The sequence below is a fragment of the Gallinula chloropus genome (assembly GCF_964237585.1).
Source record: "Gallinula chloropus genome assembly, chromosome: 8".
Classification (NCBI taxonomy): Eukaryota; Metazoa; Chordata; class Aves; order Gruiformes; family Rallidae; genus Gallinula; species Gallinula chloropus.
In genome coordinates this window covers 17,465,954-17,489,614 of record NC_140093.1, presented here as the reverse complement: position 1 = coordinate 17,489,614, position 23,661 = coordinate 17,465,954, and the positions used below count along the sequence as shown (strand labels likewise).

Genomic DNA, 23,661 nt, shown 5'->3' with positions numbered 1-23,661 from the left:
GACCTGCGGCTAACTGGATTTGATTTATAAGAGGGGATTCTGCAGTAAATGGCTGCTCTCTTCATATTGCTGCTATGGAAAACAGAATTGTCAATAGGATGTAGTCTGATAAATAGTGCTGAGTGAAGATGCAGCTTCAATAAGTGTGAAATCAATGGAAGATACTTACCGCATGAAAAGCCTCTTGAGATTTTTCTGACAGGCACCTATTTAGGAAACTTGATCTGTTTCCTTCGGTTGCCCTGTTTTTACACCAGTGGATACAAATCAGATTGCTTCATTGTAGTTACACAACTAATGTGGGACCATGGCCTTTCCAAGATCCATGTGGCTGAACTGTGTATGGAGAGCGATGCTAGTCCGCCTGTTACACATGGGATTGAATGCCACTTTTGCTTTTTGTATACTTGGATTTTTGCTTCATGCTGCAGCTGTGTCCTCCCAAAAATTGGATGATACCAACCCAGTGGTGACCACCAACTTTGGCAAGATAAGAGGGATTAAGAAGGAACTAAATAATGAAATCTTGGGGCCCGTTATTCAGTTTCTCGGGGTTCCGTATGCTGCCCCTCCAACCGGGGAGCGCCGCTTCCAACCTCCTGAGCCTCCGTCTCCCTGGGCAGATATCAAAAATACCACCCAGTTTGCTCCAGTGTGTCCCCAGAACATTATAGAAGGCAGGTTGCCTGAAGTCATGCTTCCCGTGTGGTTTACTAATAACTTGGATGTAGTTTCCACCTATGTACAAGATCAGAATGAAGACTGCCTCTATTTAAATATCTATGTCCCAACCGAGGATGGTGAGTTAATAGCAGGCGAAACAGGGAGATCTTTTTATTTTCCTGTTCTATGTTCTAACAATATTAATTCATATGTACCAGTAGCATGCATGGCTTTCTTTGTTTGCATGCCAGCGTTTTACATGTATGCATGCTGCTTTTCTGTGTATGAATCTGTCCTTGGGGTTTGGTTTTGGTTTTTTGTTTTGGTTTTTTTTTTGTTCTTGTTTCTTTTTTCTTTTTCTTTTTCTTTTTTTTTTTTTTTTGGTCTTTCTGTCTATACTCATTTTTTTTCTCCCACAGCACGCGTATTTTTAGGTCAAAGTTGGTACCTAATTCTCATTGCCACCCACTGACTTCTGGGAAGATGCATCAACATCTTATCCATTGCATGTGCAGGCACAACAAGTTGAGAATCTTCCGCACCTAATAAAGCAGGTCATATTTAAGTTAGATAGTGGTGTTGCATGCTCCTACTGTCTGTGATGGAGCTCCATGTTATTTTCTAGTCTTCTATTCATTTTTCAGTCAAAAGAATATCCAAGGAATGTGCCAGAAAACCCGGCAAGAAAATTTGTAGAAAAGGAGGTATGTATAAAGTGGACGAAAAAATAATGGGGGAAAAGATCGAAACCTTGCAAAGGAAGAACAAGTAATACAGCTGAAAGAGGCTGATTTGCTGATGCTGTCAACTGTTAGGGACTGTCTTGTCCTAATGAAGCCAGAAAGGTATTTAAAGCGAGGACCGTGCAAAGCAGATGAGAAGATAACGTTTGTAAAGCCTGAACTCGGTCGCACCTGAGCTTCTCTCTCATGTTGACCCTATTGGCAGCTTCTCTGTCTTGGCCTTGCGGTTCAGAGGAGTGTCTGCCCCTCGTACGTAGGTGCAGTGTGTTGTATGTGTACGCACAGGAGGTAGCTCCTATGCCTGGGGCCGGGTTCTGTTGCCGTTGAAGTTGCTGGCACAACTCCGCAGCTCGGTCTGTACTCCATTGGCGTAGCACAACGGCTGTTAGGTGCTATAGCAAAGCAGAACTGAGAATCTGCATCGACTTTCTCCGCGATACACCCTATTTTCTTGGAATGGTGTTAACTGTACGGAAAGGTAGATGAGAAACACTCTGGGTTTCTTCCCTTCGTTTACGCATTGCGAGAAGTGAGTGCTGGTTTCCTTTCTTAGGTGATTACAGCTCTCTTTGTACAGCCAAAAATCTCTTAATAGGGGGGTAGGGAAATGTTAAAATATTGTGACACAGCACTCTGGAAACTAGGCTGCTTTTGGAAGCTTTGGAAACTTCGCTTCTACCGTTTTCTGTATAGATAGTATGGGAGGATTTGCAGATTTCTTTGTGAACATTTGCAAGTTCCCAAAGCAGTTGATAAGCGATACAGTGGGTACGTTCTGGTACTGATTTAAAGCAGGTGCTTGGTGTACTGGTTTGAAATATGAATTTTGTACTACTTTATACAGTTGGTTTACATAAATTTTTTTTCCTTTATGGTTTTCTTTAAAATAATGTGTTATTTAATAGGCAGACTACATTTGAATCCAGATTACTATTTAGGGTGAACAGGGACTTGTGGGGCTGTACACAGCTGCCTATTAGCTGTAATCCATATTTCATATATCAGTTGCTATGTGTTATTCCAGACCAAATACATTTTGGGAAAGCGCCAGGTTATGAAATTGCTTAGAATTGGGCAAAGCTCAACTCTGTAAACTCTGTATTAGGTTTTTAAGGTTATATTTAGGTGTCTAAATGAAGGTGGCCTTATATTCCAAGGTTTTTGCTCTTACAGCTCCTGCTGACTGTTAGTTGTGGCTGCTTGTTAATTATTAATTGCTAATTGTAGTTGCTAAATGTATGCTTTTTTAGATGTCAAACTCCACTTCCAGTGACTTGAGGCAATTTGTTTTTAAAGTGTCAGGTTTTGAGGCAACTCCTAATGTTTTCTGCTGGGGAATTTTTCCTCAGTGCTGTAAAAATACAATTGTTTAAACTTGATTCCCAAAGTTGGAAACAAAGATAATCAGGGTACTGTGAGCAACGTCACTTCTTCACACATCATTCAAGTTAGAATAACTGCTGTCATTTATATGCGTTCAATTAATGTGCAGTGCTGCAGCAGTTATTACGCAGTTCATCAAGCATGTGTAATTAGCTGAGCAACTTTCACTTCCTATCAGCCAGACGCTGATTCACAAAGTCATAAATAAAGATGCAGATCTCCATCATTGTTCTCAGAAAGCATCTTTCCCTATGAGAGAATATTAAAAAAAAGGGAAAATAGCAAAAAAAATAAAGGGAGGAAGAGCCCAGTAGATGAGCAAGTCATGTTTATTGTCCTGTGAGCCTGAAGGAGAATAAAGACAGAGCTATTTGAAATTCAGTGGGTACCTTTCCAGTTAAATTCACTGCACACGCAGCACAATAAAAAGCAGCAGAAGCCTACCTTGACAAGTTCAGAGAACTTCTGAATACTTTCAGTCTGGGCAGCTGGTGTAGCTGAAGTAATAATCTCTGTTCTCCAAGTAAGTCGTGCTCTACTCACCTGTACGTAACCTAAGATTAACCTTGCCTTGGATTGCCCCATACCTAGTAGTAAAAGAAATCAGTTGTAGAACAAAGTTGCAGTAGAGACACAACATTTTAGGAGCAAGAGCAGCTTGAAAATAGCATTGGTTTTGTATGAGAAAGAAGAAAGACCTCGTATTTTCTGTTTTGATGGATTTTTAGGTTGCAGTCATTAATTATATTTAATGTGAAACTTACTGGAAAGAGAAAATGCAGAAATAAGAGGGAGATTTTTACACCATCTTCTTAATTAATAAATGGTATATAAATTCAGAGGGACTGAACCAACAGCCGTATATGCCCGTATGCGTTATTTCATTCTTATTACATGAAGAAGATTGGATTCGATAAATAATCTATACCTGTCAGGTGAGGAACAGGAGGAAAAAATTTAAATTTTGAAGAACAGGGAGTAATCTGATGAAGATAGATGCCGAGAAGAAAGGAATTCTGCCCATGAGTCATGCTAGAGCCTTGCTCTAATGAGCATCAGAGCTATGGTGGGATTTGGATATACACATGGCATAGACTACAACATGATAGACTGGCGCTGGGTGAAAAGGAATGAGACAGTGCAGCATGCTCCTTGCTAAATGTGGAATGCCTATATTTCAGTTTACTTCATCTAAAGATAGGTCATCTGTTTTTGTGTCTTTTGCTTCAGGTAGGTGAAGGTCAGAGATTACCAATTCCGCTACAGGGATGCATACAAGCAGAAATCTCTCTTCTTGCTAGGGCTGGCGTTAGAAAATCTGTGCAAAGGCATCAGATTAATTCTGTGTTGGGTTTTTTTTTTTTTTAGAGGTTAGATGCTACAATTCTAAATTTTAATGGAAATGTTAATTTTAAAGTTATATCGTAGGTAACAGATTTTACTGAATGTTGCTAATTATGTAGTATTTCCTGGGAAACTTTTGTGTCATTTCTAGGAAATACCTGAATAGTTTTGAACTCTGTTTGGAATTTCAGATCTCTATTTTACTTAATAGTGAAAATACAAACATTTCACTTGTGACTCAGAATGGCAGGGAAACTTGATGTCTCTTAGGAGGACTGTTACTCCTGCCTTAGCTGCATGCCTGTGGGTTTTTTAATGCATTAATATCCTCATCTTGCAACAGCTTGCACTATGAATTTCCTACTTTAATAACAACCACACAAAGAAAATTAAAAAATTATCACTAATATGACCATTAAAAGAAACCCCAGGTATTGTGTGTTCTGCATTATTGATGATAGAATGCTCATTCTTATGAACCTTTACTAAAGGCTTTGTATTGCCTGAAGATACCTGAGTGTGAAAATGTGGAGGTGTAGTTTCTGTAGAGATATGATACATACTCAGTGTCATGGAACGAGGCACTGTAGTTTTGGATACATTCATATTTGTAGGAGAACTGGGAGTAGAACAAGGAAAGAAATCACTTGATCCTGACTTTTATGTTTAGGAATTATCAGTGGCTAAGAGATGGCCCAACATCAGTGACTTCTTTGTGTGTAGATTCTGTTTCTTATTCTAGTTGGTGCAGTGAATAAATTTTAAATGCAAAGAATCATGATCTGAACTACCTCATTTGAGAGTGTAGGATTAGACAGCTCTATTAATATTTATGCCTCCTAATGGGCTACTTGATTTTCAGAGGGAAGCTCCAACACCATACTTTCCGGGTTATGGCTGTGGTTACTATGGATGCATAGGAACATATATACATGCATACAAATACGTTCCTGGACCTGAAGCACAAATCATGGTGCTATAGTCCCACCCTACTCTGATCATTCATTGGTTTTGATTGAGAATCTGTTACATTAGTTGTGATTTGTAAACGTCACTGATAACTAAGGCTTTTAAGTTTAGCAATATGAAATATTTTTTACAAATCCAGGCAGAAATGAGAAGAGCCCAATTTAACCTGTTACACTGTGTTTCTGTTGGGTGTTTGTTCCAATACTCCATTTAACTAACCCAGAAATGTTTACTTATACAATTTTGGAAAAGAGGAATTAATGCAACATGTGCAGTTCCTGTGGACTTCGTTAAATTAACTCCTTTCTGAAAACCTGTTTCAGCTCTGAAATGAACCACAAAAGCAGAAGCTGAGACCTGTATAATGTTTTTTTCCACCGGCAATTTTTCAATTGATTATCCGATTCTTTTTTCCTAGCTCTGTAATGTAGAAGATTATATCAAAGTAACAGACTCGTAGACGGTATTTTGTAAAAAATGATGGAAATATTCTTTCTCTACAGCCATATAACTGAAAAGTATGAAATCTAAGGTGTGGGATTCCGTCACTGTATGCTGAGCTATGTCAAAATAGGCTGCATTGCCAGTAGGCTAAGAACATGTGTGTGCAGCCCATTACCAGGGCTCGTGGTGACTTGAGAGTGAGCATCTAAGCCCACAGAGCTACCTTAGTGCGTATGTTGGTGTTTATCAGCCATTACAAAGAGAGTGTATCTTCACTGCACTGCTGAAAATCCATAATGAACTATTTGCCTGTAGTATATATATTTGTGTCAGTCATTGCCTTCACCCATTTGAAGTTTTGCCCCTGTTCTCCCTTGCTGGTTCTCGTCAGAAGAGTCCTCATCCTTCCTCTTTCTGGCATTCTGAGGCCAAAATCCATCCCCGCGGTACCAGCAGACACAAGTGAACTCCAGTGCTATGCACTAAGGCACTGAGATTGATCTATTTTTTTCTGTTCCTTTTTGAAGCACTGTATTCCTGTTTTTCATTCCTTAGATACCACTGCAGCATTTCCTATTATACTAGTAATACATGGAAGAAGATAATGAAGCAAACATTGTCTTGTACAGACCTTTTCATCCTTTCACAATCCAAAGCTGTTAGTGTCAGTTAGCAGCATTTTTTCAAAGATGAGCAGTAGGTCTATGTCATATTTGAAATAAAATAAAATGCTTAAACTCTGATACACTTTCTGCAGTCCTCTTTCTGGGCGAGCCAATGCTTGACAGTAGAAGCCTTTGCAGACTGCATTTTAAGACTCCAGTCATCTTAAATGCCATCAACACTGGTCAAAGTCCTCTGTAAATGTCTGGTTTTTCAGGCGCTGAGCTCTTGCTGACCACACAGTCGTCGTGCTGTCATTGCTCTGTTCATATACCTTGACAGTGCTTATAGCTCTAACAGGTCTTAAATTCTGATCTAATTCCCTTCCTTGTCCATTATTTTACTGCTTGCTTTTCATTTTCCTCATCCTCCCACACACAGGCTCTAAAATAGTACTGTTACCCTGATAATACTAAGTCGGATAAAACTGGTTCGTGCTTCTTCCCCTGGCTTTTCTCGGGTTGGACCATTTGTACTTAGTAAACAACTGTGAGATGGTTTTCTTTTCAATCTGCTAGTTTCTAATTTATTACTGAGAGCCAGAATGGATGAATATTATAAAGAAAATAGCTACTTAAGTATATTGGTACATTTTCAGGAGGAGCATTTGAGTAACTAATATGATTTTCGGGTGACTATTATTTTCTGCTTGTCTTTTTTTCCGGTCATTTTCCCCTCTATTGTAATACTGTTCCTTTGCTCTTCTTTGTATTCATGCTCTTCATTTCTTTGTTTCCTTATGATACACACAGATACAAATACTTTTTGTATTCTTTGCATATTTGTTGAAGCTTGAAACATGATGCTTACACGTGTCAAACCATTCTTAAGGATCATCTCAAATTATAATGTTAATAATCTGCTTATAACTTGAATATTGCTCCAGTATAATTTGAATTTTTTTTTTAATTCTTTTCACTTATAATTCTTCAGCTTTCTTCATTTTTACTTACTTTCTGTTGTCAACTTTATATACAGTCTTTACTTTGATATGTATAGTATTAATTATACTCTGCATTCAGAATGCAACTGCTTTAATGAGCTTAACATAAATGAGATTTGTTTTTGGGATATCAAACCATTTCCTTCTGTTTTAATATTAGTATCTCTTATTTTACGTTCTCATGCTTGTAATACTGAAGATTTATCCTGAAAAAGAAGCAGCACTGAACAATTCAGGGCTAAGGGAAGTGGGACAAAGCTGAGTTTAAGCCATGTTTGCACCCATATTCTTAGATGTTGCTGGGATCAGAGAGGTCTCTGGCCAAAATCAGAGTAACCTCAGGGCTTCTCTAAGGGAATGCAGAAATTTTAAGGCACATGCAAAGGGCGTAGTGCAGGTGCTGCAGCCCATTTTCCATTCCGGCGTTTTGCCAAAGTGTTTTTTGAAACATGTAGCCAGCAACAGTAAATCACGTTGCTAATTCCTCTGCTCTGGGACTCCTTTTAATATTGCTTTGTGCTATCAGAGCAGTAAGCAGAATCTGCCTTGGTAGACGTCTCTATATGCTTGTCGTTGAGGGTGTCTTTTGCCTTTCTTAGTCATGCTGATATTACAGAAAATGCATAGTAAGTTTAGCCTGAGGAATGTGCTTGAAGGAAAACCACCTGGCTGAAGAATGGTTCTTCAGCTGAAAAAGCTCTGTAAGAAATTCTTTATTGAAATACCATGGCCTTGTAAAGGCCCGTCCACCTAGGGGGAGCAGAGGGAGAATAAGTCTTCTGCAGGATTTCTGTGTTACCCGGGGTATTGCCCGCAGGTTCCACCAAAAAGTCACATTTGGGGACAGCTGGTATGACTGGTGAGCTTTAGCAACAGCCATGCCCTGAAGGATGGCCTGCAGTTCATCAGCAGCTACCAGGGGCTCCTCTGCATGTGGGCCTTTCCCTGAGCATGACATGGTTCTTCAGGATCTGTCCCTTTATGTTGCTGAGGAGTCAGAGAACAGTTTGCATGCTGCTGTGGGTGCTATTCACATCCTCCTCCTCTCAATGATCACTTACAAGTCAGTGTCTTGTGATCTGCTGAGCTATCATAGTTTGAGTTACATTAGTGTCAGTGGGTTTGGATCAGGCCCTGCAGAGGAGAAGTATTTAGGTCTCTTGATATGATTTTAATATTTGTTTAATTTTTTTTTATCCTTATGTTATTTCATAATGTCTGGAAAATCATATATAGGGGTGTGTGTGTGTAACCCAGTAAGAGTGAAATGTATAGGAGACAGCCAGCCATTTATTCTTTGTATTTGTTTTCTGGAACACTTCCATTTGTTAAATTTCACCCTTTTTGTAAAGGCCTTCTTTAATTATTAGCTGAAAATCAGGTATTTATGTAATTACCATAATTATATCTACACATCTAGTGTACTTGCAATTATTTCATTAAAAATTGTAATTATTATACAATTATAGGGGATAATGACGTCCTTGTAACATGTTGCAGAAGCCCTAATTAAATGGTGGCATAAATGAATTGGAAGTGATTTTGAAGTTTTGAATATTGTTTTATCAGAAATATCAGAAGTGATTCATCCACATTATGAACTGGCAGTAAAACCCCTCCAAAGTTATTTTGAGAAAAGATGTCACAGAGCTCGTGGAAAGGGATTTGTCTCTATTGCCTTTCTGTCTTTACTTTCTGTTCTCTATATTCTTACACCCAAAAACTGTCTGCAGATTTTCAATGGAAGGGTGTGTTTTGTAAGAAGATTGCACAGCACACTGAATCTTTCAGAAAGCTCAGCCCAGAGCAAATAGGATCCCTGTGTGAGCACAGTCTGTACTTAGACATCCTTCTTCTATGCAGAGTGAAAAACTTACCCATCAGTTGGCTCAAGATGATGAAAAAGCTCCACTAAACATCAGGAGGTTTTCATTGCGTGCTGGGTTCTGGGATCTGCTTATATATTGGAGTGTCCAAATAACGCAACTCCAGGTGTTGGTTAAAGTCAGGGAAATTTCCTCTTGTAGCATCAGTCCTTGTGATGCTCCAAACACAGGATGTGGACAAAGCAGTGTGGGTGCAGAGGAAGATAAAGGGAGTGTCTCCCTTTATCTTCTCCAGAGTGGATGGGGAATGACAGGCAAGGATAACATATGCCAGAATCTACCAAAACCTCAGGATCACAGATTTTTCATCCTTTTTCATGTCAACTTTCTGCACTGTACAGATGATCTCTCTTCTCTCCCTTCAGTTAATTTTAAAAGTCATTGAAAATGGCAGTGAGGCATATATAATCTTAGGGCTTATTTTATCATTCTCTTTTCTAAAAATCTAATACAGAGTGTTCTTAAGTGATGGGTGTATAACAGTGTACCTATGGCATGACTGGCAACCGTGCAGCCACCTTTACCATGACATCCGCCTCGGTTTTGCTTCCAAAGACGGCACCCCGCCATCGGGGCTGAGGCTCTGGGCAGACTGGAGTTACATACAAACCAGCTGGAGGGGCCTCCCATCTCCCTTGCACCCGGCTGCTTACCTCCCACTGACCAGCTGGGGCTCCTCCTCCAGTCTTTGCTCCCAGTTTTGTTAGGGGAATGACTCATGCACTTTCTTCCCAGTTGCTTCAGATGTGTTCAGGCAGGTTAGGCAAACCTTCTGTTTAATTTACTTAATTCATGTCAGCTCGTTTTTGCTCAAGCCTGATGAAGGAGGCTTTGCAGGATATATACTCCAGTGAAGAATTTTAATGTCCCGTCGAAGGATGGGAACAAAGCTCAAAGAAGATCTGGAGGTAGCAGCAATGTCTTATTGTGCCCCAAGCTGAAGAAAGACTGTCCATCCATGGCCTGGAGAAGAGCTCCCTGGTTTTATCATCCTGTGTCATGGTTCCTCGCAGAGGCAGCCAATACAGAAACTGATTTTGCTCTTACAGTTGTGGTCCTTTTCTAAGGACTTTCTGCCCCTAACCAGAAGCTGAATTGTCAAGCTCCCTTCCAGTGCCCTGGCAGGGATTTTATTTTAGTTTCTGCCAACACTACGCTTTGCTTTTCCATCTTTAATTTACGAGTGTTAACGTAGTCAAGAGGAAACAGAACGTACCATTCACCAGCTGGATCTCGCCAAACCAATGAGAGCTGAGTTTCTGAGAAGCCCCATTCCCAAAGCATTTGTTTTAATAAGATCATTCCTGTGGTAAGGGAGTATGAAACATGCATTTATCTGTGAATCTGTGTATATGTATACAGTCATAAACAGATCTGAAAGCTCAAAGGCAACCTAGTACAATTTCTCTTACTTGATTGCAGAATTGATATTGATTCATATGTTTTCATATTTATTTTAAAGTGCCAAAATGAATTTGCAAGTTTCTAAAACCCTGAACGTAGTTGCTGAAGGCCGGATCTAAGACACTTGGTGAGCCAGATGGAAATTATGTAAGATTTTGCACATTTACTCACTCCAAGACCACACTTGTTGATGATAGTGCCCCATGATCTAGAGTGCTTTGGCTCCATGCAATATTGCTGTGTCTAGCTGTGCTAGAAGCAGGTTTGCTGCGTGAGATTTCACAAGAAATCAGGCTGCAAACCCAGATTTTAAAATCTTACTCCTTTCCCTACTTCTCTGTGGTGCTAAACTCAAAGTACCCCTCCATATGAATTGATTAATCGCTGTGCTATGTGGAACAGGACAGAAAATTAAGTTTGTTTTCTACACTTCTCAGTCATTAACTGAGAAGTTTGTTAATGACACATGGATTACTTTTACCGGAAACAATAACGTGTGAAACCAAAAATAATTGCTGTACTTCAGTGCTGAAGCACCTGCAGTGTCTTTTATATGAAGTCTCCATAGATGAAGCCTCACATAAAGGAAGACACAAAAGATGCATCGATTGTCTTTTCTTTGAAGTGCCGTGAAGCCCTTGATTAACTGGCAATTCTTGCAGTGTTGCAGTTCTTTTAAGTATTGAAGGCATTACCTGGCCGAAAGCACATTATGAGACCAGATCATGGGAAACGGGTGCTTGAGCTTTATAGAGACACGGATGATTGCTGAAGAGGTCACAGTAAAAGTACACCACCACCCATCCCTCCTCCCCTCCACCCTGAATCTGGGCCTGTTAGCAGAAATCCCTCACATCCCCTTCTGTGTGCATTATACTATGTGTCGTTCACATGTGAAAGAGAACATTGCCCCTTGAACTGTGAAACAGTCATGTGTTTTTGACAGGCTGATTTTGTTTCTGTTCCTGACATCTTTGAAAGATGGCTGCAGAAATGTGGGTAGGCATGAGAGGGACGTTTGCTTGCAGAGGTGAGCTGGGAGCCAGAAGATGAGCTGAAAGAAGCAGGAAGGGGATTTGACAGCAAAGAAGGCTCCTGACACACACATTGAAGCAGGTGTACACTGCCAGGCAGCATGCAAACTGAGCATAGAAATAGGATTAAAAGGCTTTTTCGCTTTAGGCAAAATAAGACCAAGAAGAAGGCGGTGCACAATTCCACCCTGCAGTTTTAAGTGGCAGAAACTATTTTTCTCTCCAGAGTTTGCTAACATATATTAGTTGCTGTTTTCCTGCCCAGAGCTTTGACATACTCAACTACAAGCTAGTTTGGCTGAGTATCAGCGCAACAAACAAGTGGCAGTCAGATGTGAGAGGAAGAAACACACAATTTAGTAGAAATGCTTCGTATCACTTCAACGCTGGGTATTTGCACTGCATGAGGGGTCTGGCTGCCACCCCTCTTTGCCCAGCACCTGGACATGTGTCAGAGGGCATGTCACTAAATAAGTCTGACCTAAGGTACAGCAAAAAATTAGTCCTGAATGTTGCTTGATTAACAACAGATAAACTAAGCAGGGAGTTGGATTTTGGCGTGTTGTTTGAATTATGAATGTTCTAAACGCTGTCACTTCCTTAACGAAATACAGTGGTTTCTTTTGAATTTTAAGTGGCTTTGGATTGAAATTCTGTGTGAGTGATTATCTGGCTCAGTGAATGCTGTTGTTGTTATTAGTAATTTTGGGTGTTAACCTCTTCGCTGCCGAAATCTCTCGGTGCAGCATGACATTGCACCAGCACTCAGGAACTAGAAAGGTTAAGAAGCCATTGAAACACATTTCAGGAAATGTCATCATTTTCAGGCTGATGAAGTGCTAGCCTGGAAGAGAACAAAGAAACTATAATAATAATAATTACATTGCATTTATGCTTGCAAAGAAGATGGTTTGAAGGAGAGCAGGCCTTAGGCAGTAGCTCATTTTTGGTTGTGCCCCCATTAGTCGTGTCACTCACAGTCCTGCTTTACTTCTGTAACCCCACAAATGTGCTGCTTAAACAGAGCTCGGTTGCAGAGGGATGATTTGACACCAAGCCAAATGCTCCTGTCCAGTGTTTCTGGACCTCACTAGCTTTTCCCCATGCCCTCCCTCCTCCCCTGGCTAAGCAGCATCTGGCCCTCTCCCTCTGGTGAACTTGTGTGACTCTATTTCAAGTATAGATTTAGTTATTAAATCTGGAGATAAAGTATGGATCTGTTCCACTAATCAGATAGTACAGTGATTAGAGCCATAGAAGTACTCGGAGAGATCAATTAGATTAGATTATCAAATCATTATAAGCAAACTCTTAAAGACAAAGCAATAGAAAGCAATCTCGTGTCACCGTATTTCTTTAGAGAATATTTATACTCTCTTATTGTTTGTTTGCCTCTTTTATTTACACGCGTTAAGACCACAGTGGCACCAAGCCTCATGCTCAGAGCTGGGCTGGAGGACAGAATAAACCAATTTCTGCACTGAAGCTCTCTCTGTGACGCTGGTCACAGGCTAAAATGCTTTATTGTTTGTAGTCTAGGTGGAAAAAAATACGTGAATGTGGAAATCTTACTTTATAAAGCAACTGGGCAGTTTCTTGGGGGAGCTCATTTCAGACCTGTGGGGTTAGGCAGGAAGCCTTCTGCTCGCTTGCCAGCCTTTCATTACCTCTCTTATCTCATTCTGTATTTATTATTTTGACTGTGGAATCTTATTTTGACCACTGTTATTGCATAAACCCAGCGTTATGAACCAACACGAGCTAATTCAGATAAAGGTTTGTGATTCATCCTTTGGTAGCTGGTTTTCAGAGCTCCCGTGAAAATGGTTTTCTGGTGCATAATAGCCATTTGTGTCAGTCCTAAGCCTTGAAGTTGTGATTTCTACAGCCTGCAGTATCGTATTCTTAACATGTATATACATATATATGAGCTTTTCTTTATTAATATATATTTTAGGAAGTACTCCAGCTAATGCTAATATACTGTTTTCATGAGAGAATTGGCAGAATAGTATACATCAAAGGCCACAATTAGTGTTTTTTCATTTGACTTGTTCAGCCTATTAGGTTGTTAAATTTTGCATAGAAAATCATTAGCATGTTTAATTTGGGAAGGAAGCTCTTGGAAGAGGAGTTGTGGATGTAAATCAATCAGTGAGGAGGCTCTCATGCATTCATACAACAGCAGCTAGGGCTCTGAAATACCGTGCAGTATTTCCCCGTGTTATTAACAACTGTAAGTACAAAGAGGTGAAAAAACTGGGATTATCACTGGTTTAGGAGTTAACAAAGAAGCATCTGATGGCTTTGTCTGATATTAAAATCTAAAGCAAGATTGTATCATACTCTTTCCCTACTGAATTCTTGCCTGGAAGCACAGGTTTGCACTTGCAGTATACCTGTTCTTTTTTAAATGAAGGTGAAGGGCATCCGGATCATGATGTAACAGTTCGTGTTCTTGGGTCGGTTGGTTTTTTTTTCCCCAAAACTAATCCAGAAATTACCACAAGTGATGTTGCAGCTGTTAGGCATGTTCTTGCTACTTCAGAATTAGTTGATATTGAAGAAGTGACAGAAAAAACCACAAAGTACCTTATTTTCCTTATCTTTATTAGGAACATGTGACCTGAGATTCTGGAAATGAAGGAAGAGCTAACTGGTATTAAATAAATTTTAAAAAAAGGTTTGGATTTTGACCAATTAAAGTCAAAGAGGAAAGATCAAAAATGAACACCAAAATAGACCAAATATCAACTAAAGATTCCGTCACACAGCAGCTAATCAGGACTTGTGTGTGCCCTGCTGTGCCAATATCTTGTCAGAAGCTAGTCATCATGTCTCTGTCCTAAAAAAGAACTAATTTTGAAGACTTCACTGCACTAAAATCAAGTAATTTACTGTCCTTTTTTGCAGTGTTTTTATGATGTTTTTGCCTGATTAAACATTCAGTGTTAGACATAGTGGCTTCTGGTTTTGTCCCTGAACCTTTTTGCCTCAAAATTTCTTTGAGTGCAGTTACTTTTCTTTGGTGCCCAAGTACTTGATTGCCCTGATAAACCAGGGTGTTTAGCAGCAAAATGGACATAAGTGTCAGAATTACTTTATTGATAATTTTGAAGGCACAAAAATCCATCAAGTCTTTTCCATTTTGGTGCAGTGGAAAGCACCTGCACCCCTTTGCACTTGGTGGGTAAGTTCCTGGCCATGCCAAAGTCAATCATAAAATTCAACTCAAGTTTTATAAGACCAGGCCCAAATTTCCATACTTAAAAGAAGAACAGATGGTAGCTTAGAGGTGGATACAGGGGATAGGAATGTTTGGTAGAAGCTGGAAATTTTATCTGAGATACATAAATATCTTTTCCCTTGCTTTGTCCTTATTTTCTCTGTTCTCGTTCTCCCAAAATAATTTCCTACCTGCCTTGTATCGCTGCCTCTCCTATAATAACAAATGTCTTTTTATCTTATTTTGTACTTCTTGCTGCGTTCCCTGCTCTCATAATCTTGTTGCGTTTGATTTGTCTTTATTTCATGTGTCCACCTCCATTTTTGTCATTTTAAGAACACTGACTGCCTCTTTAGGGCTACAAAATCACAAGATATTCATTTCCCACTATGTCCTTTAAATTTTTTTTTTATGCTGGAGTTGGAGAAACTAGGATAAAAGAGTAGACTTCTGCAAAGTCAGACCCAGAGAGGGAGAGAGGCTGCATGTCGTTGTGGAGCTGAAATTAAAACATCCCATTCTTTTTATCGCATGTTTATTTTTTTGGGGCTGGGCTGTTTATGATGCTCCTGGGCTGCTTTTATGGTTGGTGTAGCTGAAGCAATACTTCTTGTCTTTAATTCCTGCACAACTTAATCCTGATCTTTCCTAAGTGCAAGTATTTGTCAGTCGGTTACCCCCCACAGGGGTGAGAATGGAGTCTTATCTTAGGCCATGAAATATTTTCTGCCTCCCCCCTTGTCTTGCTGCCTTACAGCCTCCAAATAGAGAAAAAGAAAGGGTTGCTGCAGCTTTTATTAATTATTTACGCGCTGTTATCAAACATTCCTAGAGTGCTGTAAATTTACAGGCTTTAGTACGAACTTGGAGAAAACAAGTTCTCTGCTCCAGAGAATTTACAGTGAAGAAAAGACAACAGAGGTGAAGATATAAAGCCAGTGGATGTAGTAAAGCAGCGCAGGGTACAGGAGTTTTGATAAGAAGGGATTGCCATAATACATGGCGTGAAGGAGAAGGGGAGAGCAAGAGCGCGGGGATGCGTGCACAGAGTGCCCGAAGAGGAGAAAGAGGCAGCAGTAAAAGCCAGTAACAAATAACGTACAGGGATTACAAGGAAAGCAAAAGGATTGACCTGATTTGTGTGTTTACCACTCAGAGTCTTAGCGGTGCTCTTTCAGCTCCTGAATATAATCATTTAACTCGATGGGTGGCAGAGGCAAGTGCGTGTTTCAAACGGAGACGGACATGATTGAACAGGTCTCCTCTCTCTCTCTGCCATGGCTACTTCATGTGTGCGCCGGTTAGTGCCTGTTTCCCAAAGTCAGGTGGAACAGTGGGGAATGGCCTCTTCAGAGGAACTAATGAGACGTTCAGGCCCCAGCACAGGGTGTTCTCTGGGCCAGTGAGAGTGGCCACTGTCTTTCCCTCCTGAGCCAGCAGCGTGACAGTGAAGTGCTGCATCAGATGCACAGAGAAGCTGTTTTTCAAACTCAGTCCCTAACCTTGTGTGGAATGCTGATAATTTTCTCCTTTTTTATTTTTGCTAATATGATTTTATTTTAACACGCATGGAAGGGTGAGTGCAAAGAGTAAAAGTGTACCTAAACAACACAGTAACCAGGGCTGAACAGGCTAGCCTTACCTTACAGAAATCCGCAGATTGTTATTGCCTGGTGACTTTGTTATGGTGTTACATATTGTGTGGCAATGTGTGTGGTATGGTACTGCACCATGCATTACAGCTGATTCTGTGGAGATTGCTTGAAATAAAGGGACAGTAAGTGGCATAATATATGCTAGAATAATCAGCTGTAGCATTTAAAAAAATACAGTGTTTAAAACAAAATTTTGCCTAGAAAAAGCCACGTGGCTGCATGAGATGTCGACTGACCTTGTTCTGCTCAGTGTGGAGGGCTGACCATGCACACAGGCATCACTTTTCTGATCAAATGCTGCTCATTGTGCTGAAGTGCTGCAGAGTGTATGTAGGGAATCAGGCTGCAAGGATGTAAGGCCCTCCACGCGTGCTCTGGAGGAGAGTGGCTGTGGAGCCGGAGGCTTCTCCAGCAGTGGTGCAAGGTGGACGTTAATTTAAAGCCCTGGCTGGTGGCAACATTGCCAGTTGCTGTGACAGCAGCAGGAGTTGGCCCATAGTTTGCTGAAACTTGAAGGGTGACTCCAGGGAGCACAAATCCCCTGCATGTTGCATTGGCATTTTAAAGTGGTTGTAAAATGTTGGTAAGTCTAGTCGTAATATTATAAAATGGGCACGAATCTAGTCGCTGTTTGAATGAGCAAGGTGAGTATTTGTACCACCGTGTGGTCTCACCCTGAGCTAAAAAGACATTGCTGTTGGCCTTCTTTACTCACAGTTGTGTTTATTTGCTTCTTTACCATAACTTTCTTTTCACTTACTTGAAGAGGGAGTATTTTAAGGAGCGGGAGTGGAGTGTCTGAGTCTGTGGACAAAAAGATCAGCCAAAAGCTATACACAGGAATCAATATATAACCAGCAAACTTGTACATGCATGTTATAACAAAATAGCATTAAACCCCAGAACATTTGACTGTAATGGAAGTTGCAGTTCCTTCCCTGCCAGCGCAGCAATCCTCTGGGGGCTGCCATCCATCGCAACCTGAGCGACTGCTAATTTGCTTTTATGAAAGCACCAACTCCAATTATATTTTTCGTGTGTCACCTGGACAGCTTTATGTCTGTGTGTGTTTAGAAAGGCATCCGTGCAACCCTGCATAAAACGTGGAAACAATGCTGCAAAAATTCACTCAAAAGTCGCAGTGTTAAATGTGCTGGAAGCCATGGAACAAACCGTGTTGTACTGATCACACTTTCAGTTTGGAGAAGTGGGAAAAATGCAGCGTTTCGCTAACTGTGAACAGGGCCCACACCTCCTCTTGATCCTCTGGGTTTGCACCTGGCACGGATGAAATGCTGCTCCTCAGAGCAAGTGCTTATTATTTGTGAGCTGCATTCGGTGCAAGACTTCACAGATCCAGCAAACACGCCCAAGATGCTGACTGTTCAAGCAGATGTTAAGTGCTTAGCGGTTTTGTAGGAAGAGCTGATGTCCCTGATAACTGACTTTACTGATAGTGGAGAGGGCTTTAACAACACATCTGGGGTTCACCTTGAGCTTTGCGACAATTCAGATTTGGATCCAGACTGTCTGGCTTGAGCCAACGCCTCCTTCAAAGAAGAGATAATTAAAATGACTTTTATGTCTTTCTTGGAGTCATCATGTCATTTGTTCTGGCAGCAGATGTGACAAAATTATTGTACTTATTTTAAGTTTTCTGCATGATCTTGATGGCCCAGAATTTTTTTAAAGGAAGCTTAGATTGTGTGGGGTAACAGTGACAACTGCATTAATGCTGGTGTTTCTATGAGCATGGCTTTTTGATATCCATACTCATTTTACGGTCTGTGGTAGGCAGGGTTGAACTGCTTTATTGTTGTGCTCTCTTTTAGTGAATCAGAGTAATTCCTCATAGTAATAAAGCCAGAGACCTGAATTAGCAACAATCTGATCCCTAATTGACCTTATCTTGCTGCCAGTCTGATGTAATCCAGATTCTGATGTGATCTTGCCCTCCTTTCTTGTGAACGGTGAAAAAACACTCCCTCTCATTGATTAAAAAATCTTAGTTTTCTTAAAAATAGTGATAAAAAAATAAAAAAAGAAGAATGTCTTTCAGGCATTTCCCCCTCTCATTTTCCTGGTTTCCACTATTAAAACTGCTTGCAGTTTTTCAGTTGAATATGTTGCTGAGATTACTCTGCCTTCTTGGATACATCTGTGTCTTTGTGCATATGGTGGTGCCTATAGTGGTAAAATTCTGCTTCAAGTACAGTGTAGCAGTGGAAATCTCTAGTACCTAACAGTTGCAGGAGGCAGATGTAGATTTTCTTGATTTTTTTTTCCTCTTTATTTTTTTACACAGGAAGGAAGAAACTTGATTATGTATCTTTAACAAAAAGGTATTTAAATTAAACAATTACAAGACAGTAATAACCTACTGATTACATTGTGTCTGGGATTTACCCTTTTAGGACCTGAAATAATTGGTGAGATCGTGATGCAGAAGATACAGGTTGTATTTTAAAGAACCATTGCTATATGAAAATAAGATGAATCTTTAGGTTTTGTAAATCAAAGTAATATAAACATAAAAGCTGAGAGTACATTTGATGGCTTTTCAATCCTATTAATATTTATTAAACTACGATTCCTCAGATTTCTGTATCTCAGCTACTCTGTTGTGAAGTAACACAGGGTTGTCTGAGATGAAAATTAACTTGGACCTGACTGAAATCAAAGAGAACTGAGTTCTTCATTGTCATTCCTCAGACTGACAGAAATGCATAAAGTAGAAAAGTCAGAAGAACATAACAATTAGGCTTGAAAACTCCTTGCTACTTTACACATAATGGAAAGCTTTAGGAATAAAGATGTGCTCAAAAAAAGAGGAAAAAACCCCTATTTAATCCTGTATTGCTATAAAATTTTAATAGCGATGCAACCTTGAGGATTACCATGCAGCCTTCAGAAGTGCTTCTGCCATGTTGTATCAGTCTTCTTGTCCACATCCTCTGTGCTGTTCTGGACCACAGTTCATGGTACACTAGATTTTTTTATAGGGAAAGCAAAAAAATTGCTCACTTCTGCGTGGCAGTTGCAGGGAAGGGGAAGGGAGAATTACTCATGGGGTAGAGGGTATTCTACATGGTAGGGTACCTCTACCATGGGGTAGAGGTGCCTTACCACTGGTGGGGCAAGTGCGTGTGTTGTAGCAACACAGATGTGTTCTGCAGTGATTTATTTAGATTGATATCTTAGTATACAGCTTTTAGTGGGCTAAAATTACAGTGGGCTTCTGTAATTTGGGGTATGTTGCCTAATATGAGTATTAAAAAGTAATTACACTTAATATCTGGAAAAAAGAAGAAAAATGGACAATGATTTTCTTTGTGTAAAACAGTGTTGAAAGGTTTGGAAATTTAACCTTCTTAAATTTAGTTTTGCTTATCTTGGGTTGAAGGGAATATTTGATTTAGCTAATCCCAGAGCTTTGCTTTTAAGGTGTCAGGAAAAAAAAATGCTTCAGTTATCTACCTTGGAGTTCTACCTCTAAGTAAGAGAATAGGACTTAAAGTGTCTAAAATAGTTTTTCTTCTTAGTATTCCCCCTTTCCGAAGTCTTAGTATTCCCCCTTTCAGAAGTCTTAGTATTCAACCCTCTGACTTGTGGGCTTTTCCTGGACCACATACCTAATGTGAAAAAGAAGAGGAACTTCTGTATTTTAAACTGTTTTGAAAGCCACATCAAACTTTTTAAGTATGTAACAGAGGGGAGGAGGAGCACACCCAATATTTGTTTCTTTTCTTCCCATCTGGAGGTCATCTTGAAGCCGATTCTGCCTCTTCATATTTCTTTTTAGATTGAAAATTTCGGTCATAAATCACGATGAATGTTAGGACAGAAACCCTGCAAAAAGCAGCTGTCATTTAAAGTGGAAAATCTGATTGAAGCTTAAGTGTAGGTAGCAGCAAACTGTGAGGTGAAGTTAAGGATCAGAGTGGAAGGCAGCCTCCTCCTTTGAGCAGTAACCATAAACATTTACACTTCCAAACCAACTAATAATTAATGATGGAACTAATAATTAATAACACTGATGGAATGTACTGCGTTGATGCTCTGCATCTGCATTTCTGTTTTTAAAAAGTTTGTTAAGAAGCAGCACCTTTAACCCCAGGGTGCTTTGTGAAGCCATCGCGTCCTGCTGTGGCTGGGCCGTGGGTGCTGGTTGGTGCCGTGTAGGGTCCATGGCTCCTGTGTACTGTCCTGTTGTGACACACAGCTTCTCCCCAGCTCCGTTACAGGTTCTGACAGTAGGTATTTTTTGCTTATTTTTCTTAGGTTTTTTTTGTAATTTGAGGAAGTAAAATGATCTTCCAGTTAAATTCATGTTTCCAGTGCCTAGAAGGGCCACAGGAAAACTGAAGAAGGACTGTTTATCAGTGAATGTAGCGACAGAACAAAGAATAATGGGTTTAAACTGAAAGAGGACAGATTTAGATTATATATAAGGAAAAAGTTCTTCCCTGGGAAGGTGGTGAGGTCGTAGCACGGGCTGCCCAGAGAAGCTGTGGCTGCCCCTGGATCTCTGAAAGGGTTCAAGGCCAGGTTGGATGGGGCTTTGGGCACCTTGGGCTCGTGGAGCCTGCCCATGGCAGGACTTGGTGATCTTTAAGGTCCCTTTCAAGTCAAACCAGTCTGTGATTCTGTGTTTTTGTCTGTGCTGGTATCAGTCTGGATTTTGTGGGAAAAGCTCAGTGAAGACCTCATAGCTTTTTGCCATGAAAAGGTAGAAATTCATGGTTTTGTCCTGCAAAGAAAACTGTTGAAGCTGTTTGATGGAGGACCTATGTTCCCATGTGCTCCGAAGCAGCCATAGGGTAGATGCGAGCATGTAATTATAAGGCAGTAGACTGTTTCATAAAGCATTTGCATAAGAAGCCAAATTAGATTAATTTAACTTAATTCTGATGCTTCCTAACCTCTCAGTCTTTGACTCAGAAACCTTAATGTTATTTTAATATAGTTTCTTGATATTAATACAGACAAAGAGTCCCCATAGGTCCTATAAATCTGATAACCACATGGAAAATCTAACAGGGGATGTTCCAGAGAAAGAACAGGAAAATGCATGTTCATATGGAAAGGAGGAAATGTTTCTTTATGGGGGTTTTCAGAAAAAACTCCCATAAACTACCACAAAAAGAGGTTGAAATCTTCAACCCTTTGAAATCAAAGGGGTTTATGTGATTAGCAAAGAAAAAATATCTGCTGCAGTAGGAGGAGGATTTTTTTTTAAAAAAAGCCTTTAAAATGACACAGTGAACTCCTAAATTCTCTAAATTTCAGTGGTAATATTTTGTAGGATCCTATCATGTTTCTCACAGCACAAAATTCACTTTTTAAGTATGCTTATTTGCATTATTCATAACCCAAAGATAAAATATCTCTTTCCTATCTTGCCTGAATAGTCCTGCGTGTTCACTTAAATTCTGGGGGGTGTGAGTACTGGAGGAGAGGTAGTTACATTTCCTTACAGATTATATTACTTTGCATTAAGAAAGCAGCAATAAGAATTATCTACTTGATCCTCCACAATTAAGCGTTAGTCTTGTTTAAAGCTATAAAGTATCAGACAGTATAGCAGTGCAAGTTCTAATTAGCATCGTAGCTAATGCATATATTGGTGTTCATGTGAAATAAACATGCCAAAGAGCACAGTACGTGTATTATTTTAATGCTTGTGGGATTTTATTGTGATATTAATTATAAATCAGGATGACAAAAGAGTTATGTAGATGATGTTCTTATTAATTACAGCAAAAGACACTAATAAATAGGGGTTTTTACTCTGTTACAAGAACAGAAAGTCAGAAATTACTTGCTGCCCTCACTTTGTTCTCTATTTGAGATTACAGAAAAATAAATACCTTGACCTACTTTAATTCGCCTGCTTTTCCCCAAATTTTTGGCTTTACCTTTTCAAGGCATTTTCAGCATTTGCAAAGCTTAGAAACCTGTTAGTTGAATTTTTCACGTAGCTTTAGCTTCAGAAGGCCCAAAGAGTGGCATGGAAAGTAGCGAGGTTTGAGATTTACAGACACACACATGCCAGCACTAGTGCAGCAGTGATAATCTGTCACTGCAAGGGCGCAGCCCGTGCTTTTCCTTGCCCCGTGAGGGCCTTCGGGTTTTATCCTCCTTTTTTTTTTTGGGTGACAGAAGGAAAGGTGCATACAGTTCTTCCCCTGGGGATTCTTAAATAGATTGTTGCATTTTCACAGATCTCTGTGCTGGAGTGGGGATCCCCCCTGTGACAGGGAGACACCGGGTAGCTCCTCAGTGTGAGCGCGAGTCCCTCATGGGCAGGTTTACCGAGGTGAATGCTTCTCTCTCTCCTTAGCCAGAGAAATAGTCACTCATACCACTAGTTATATTAGACAGGCATCCCCTTTTAGCTGTAAAATCTCAATCCTTTCCTCCTCTCACTCCTGTCCTTCCCTTTCCCCCTTGCAAAGCGCATCCTGTGGCAGCAGAACCAGCCGTGCAGTTTCAAGCACAGAACCGTGCAAGGCAGAAAGGAGGTTAAAAGCCCTTAAAGCATACGGCATGCTTTGGCTTAATAGGAAGTAGGTGGCAATCTCCACAGGGATGCAGCATGGTTTTTTTGAAGCATTTGTTTCCCAAATACCTTTTTCTTATGATTTTCCCAGCGCAGGCACGCAGGGAGCGAACGCAGCTCGAGTGTAATGTGTGCCTTCTGTAAATGTGGCAGTGACGGGTTTGACGAAAGAGGAGGTGGCAACCAAGGCAAAGACAAAAAAGTGCTGTAAGGGCTATGTAGAAATTAAAAGCAGGTGCCATTTAGGGTATTGCTGCAGAGCCTGCTGACACTGTTTACTTCCCTGCTGAGGTAGAAATCTTTCTCGGCTAAAAGCCTTCACAAGAGTGCTGAGGATATCCCTGTGCAGCACTGTATTACAGGACACATATTTGAGAGGAAAACTGTTAAAGCCACCTCTTAGTTTTATTGAATTATTACTGCTCTGAGAAAAAATACACTTTAGGAAAAACCCAGCTGTTAAATGTAGCGCTTTTGGAGCGAGTGTGTTTACTTCAGCGTGGCATTTAAAACGTATTTATCCCCAAATCAAACAGCAAACTCCACAGCACTGGGTGTACGGAACAGATTTACAGATCTGGGTTACTTCTCCTGCACGAGCTGGCTTTGAGGGCACTTTCCTCTGTGGGGAGACAATGGCTGCGGCCGAGCGGTCAGACTGAAGGGAAAAGCTGGGGGGGGGGGGGGATGTCTCAGCAATGGGACCTGCCCCCCTTCCTCCTTCCTCCCTGCACAACCTTGA

The 23,661-nt window shown here is 40.4% G+C and overlaps 1 protein-coding gene across 5 annotated transcripts in view; it reads left to right on the top strand.

The window, feature by feature from the left end:
• Positions 1-304: 304 nt before the first annotated feature.
• The window catches only part of NLGN1 (neuroligin 1), a gene marked incomplete at both ends in the record, with an annotated part of 304,519 nt that continues 281,162 nt past the window's right edge, over positions 305-23,661 (top strand). For 2 of the 5 annotated variants that reach the window (XM_084267403.1, XM_084267402.1), the window contains one exon: positions 308-800. In XM_084267403.1, the coding sequence (XP_084123529.1) occupies positions 308-800 (493 nt within the window). Of the gene's footprint in view, positions 801-1,307; positions 1,368-23,661 lie in introns of all 5 variants that reach the window. The other 3 variants (XM_084267401.1, XM_084267404.1, XM_084267405.1) reach the window with 3 other exon arrangements.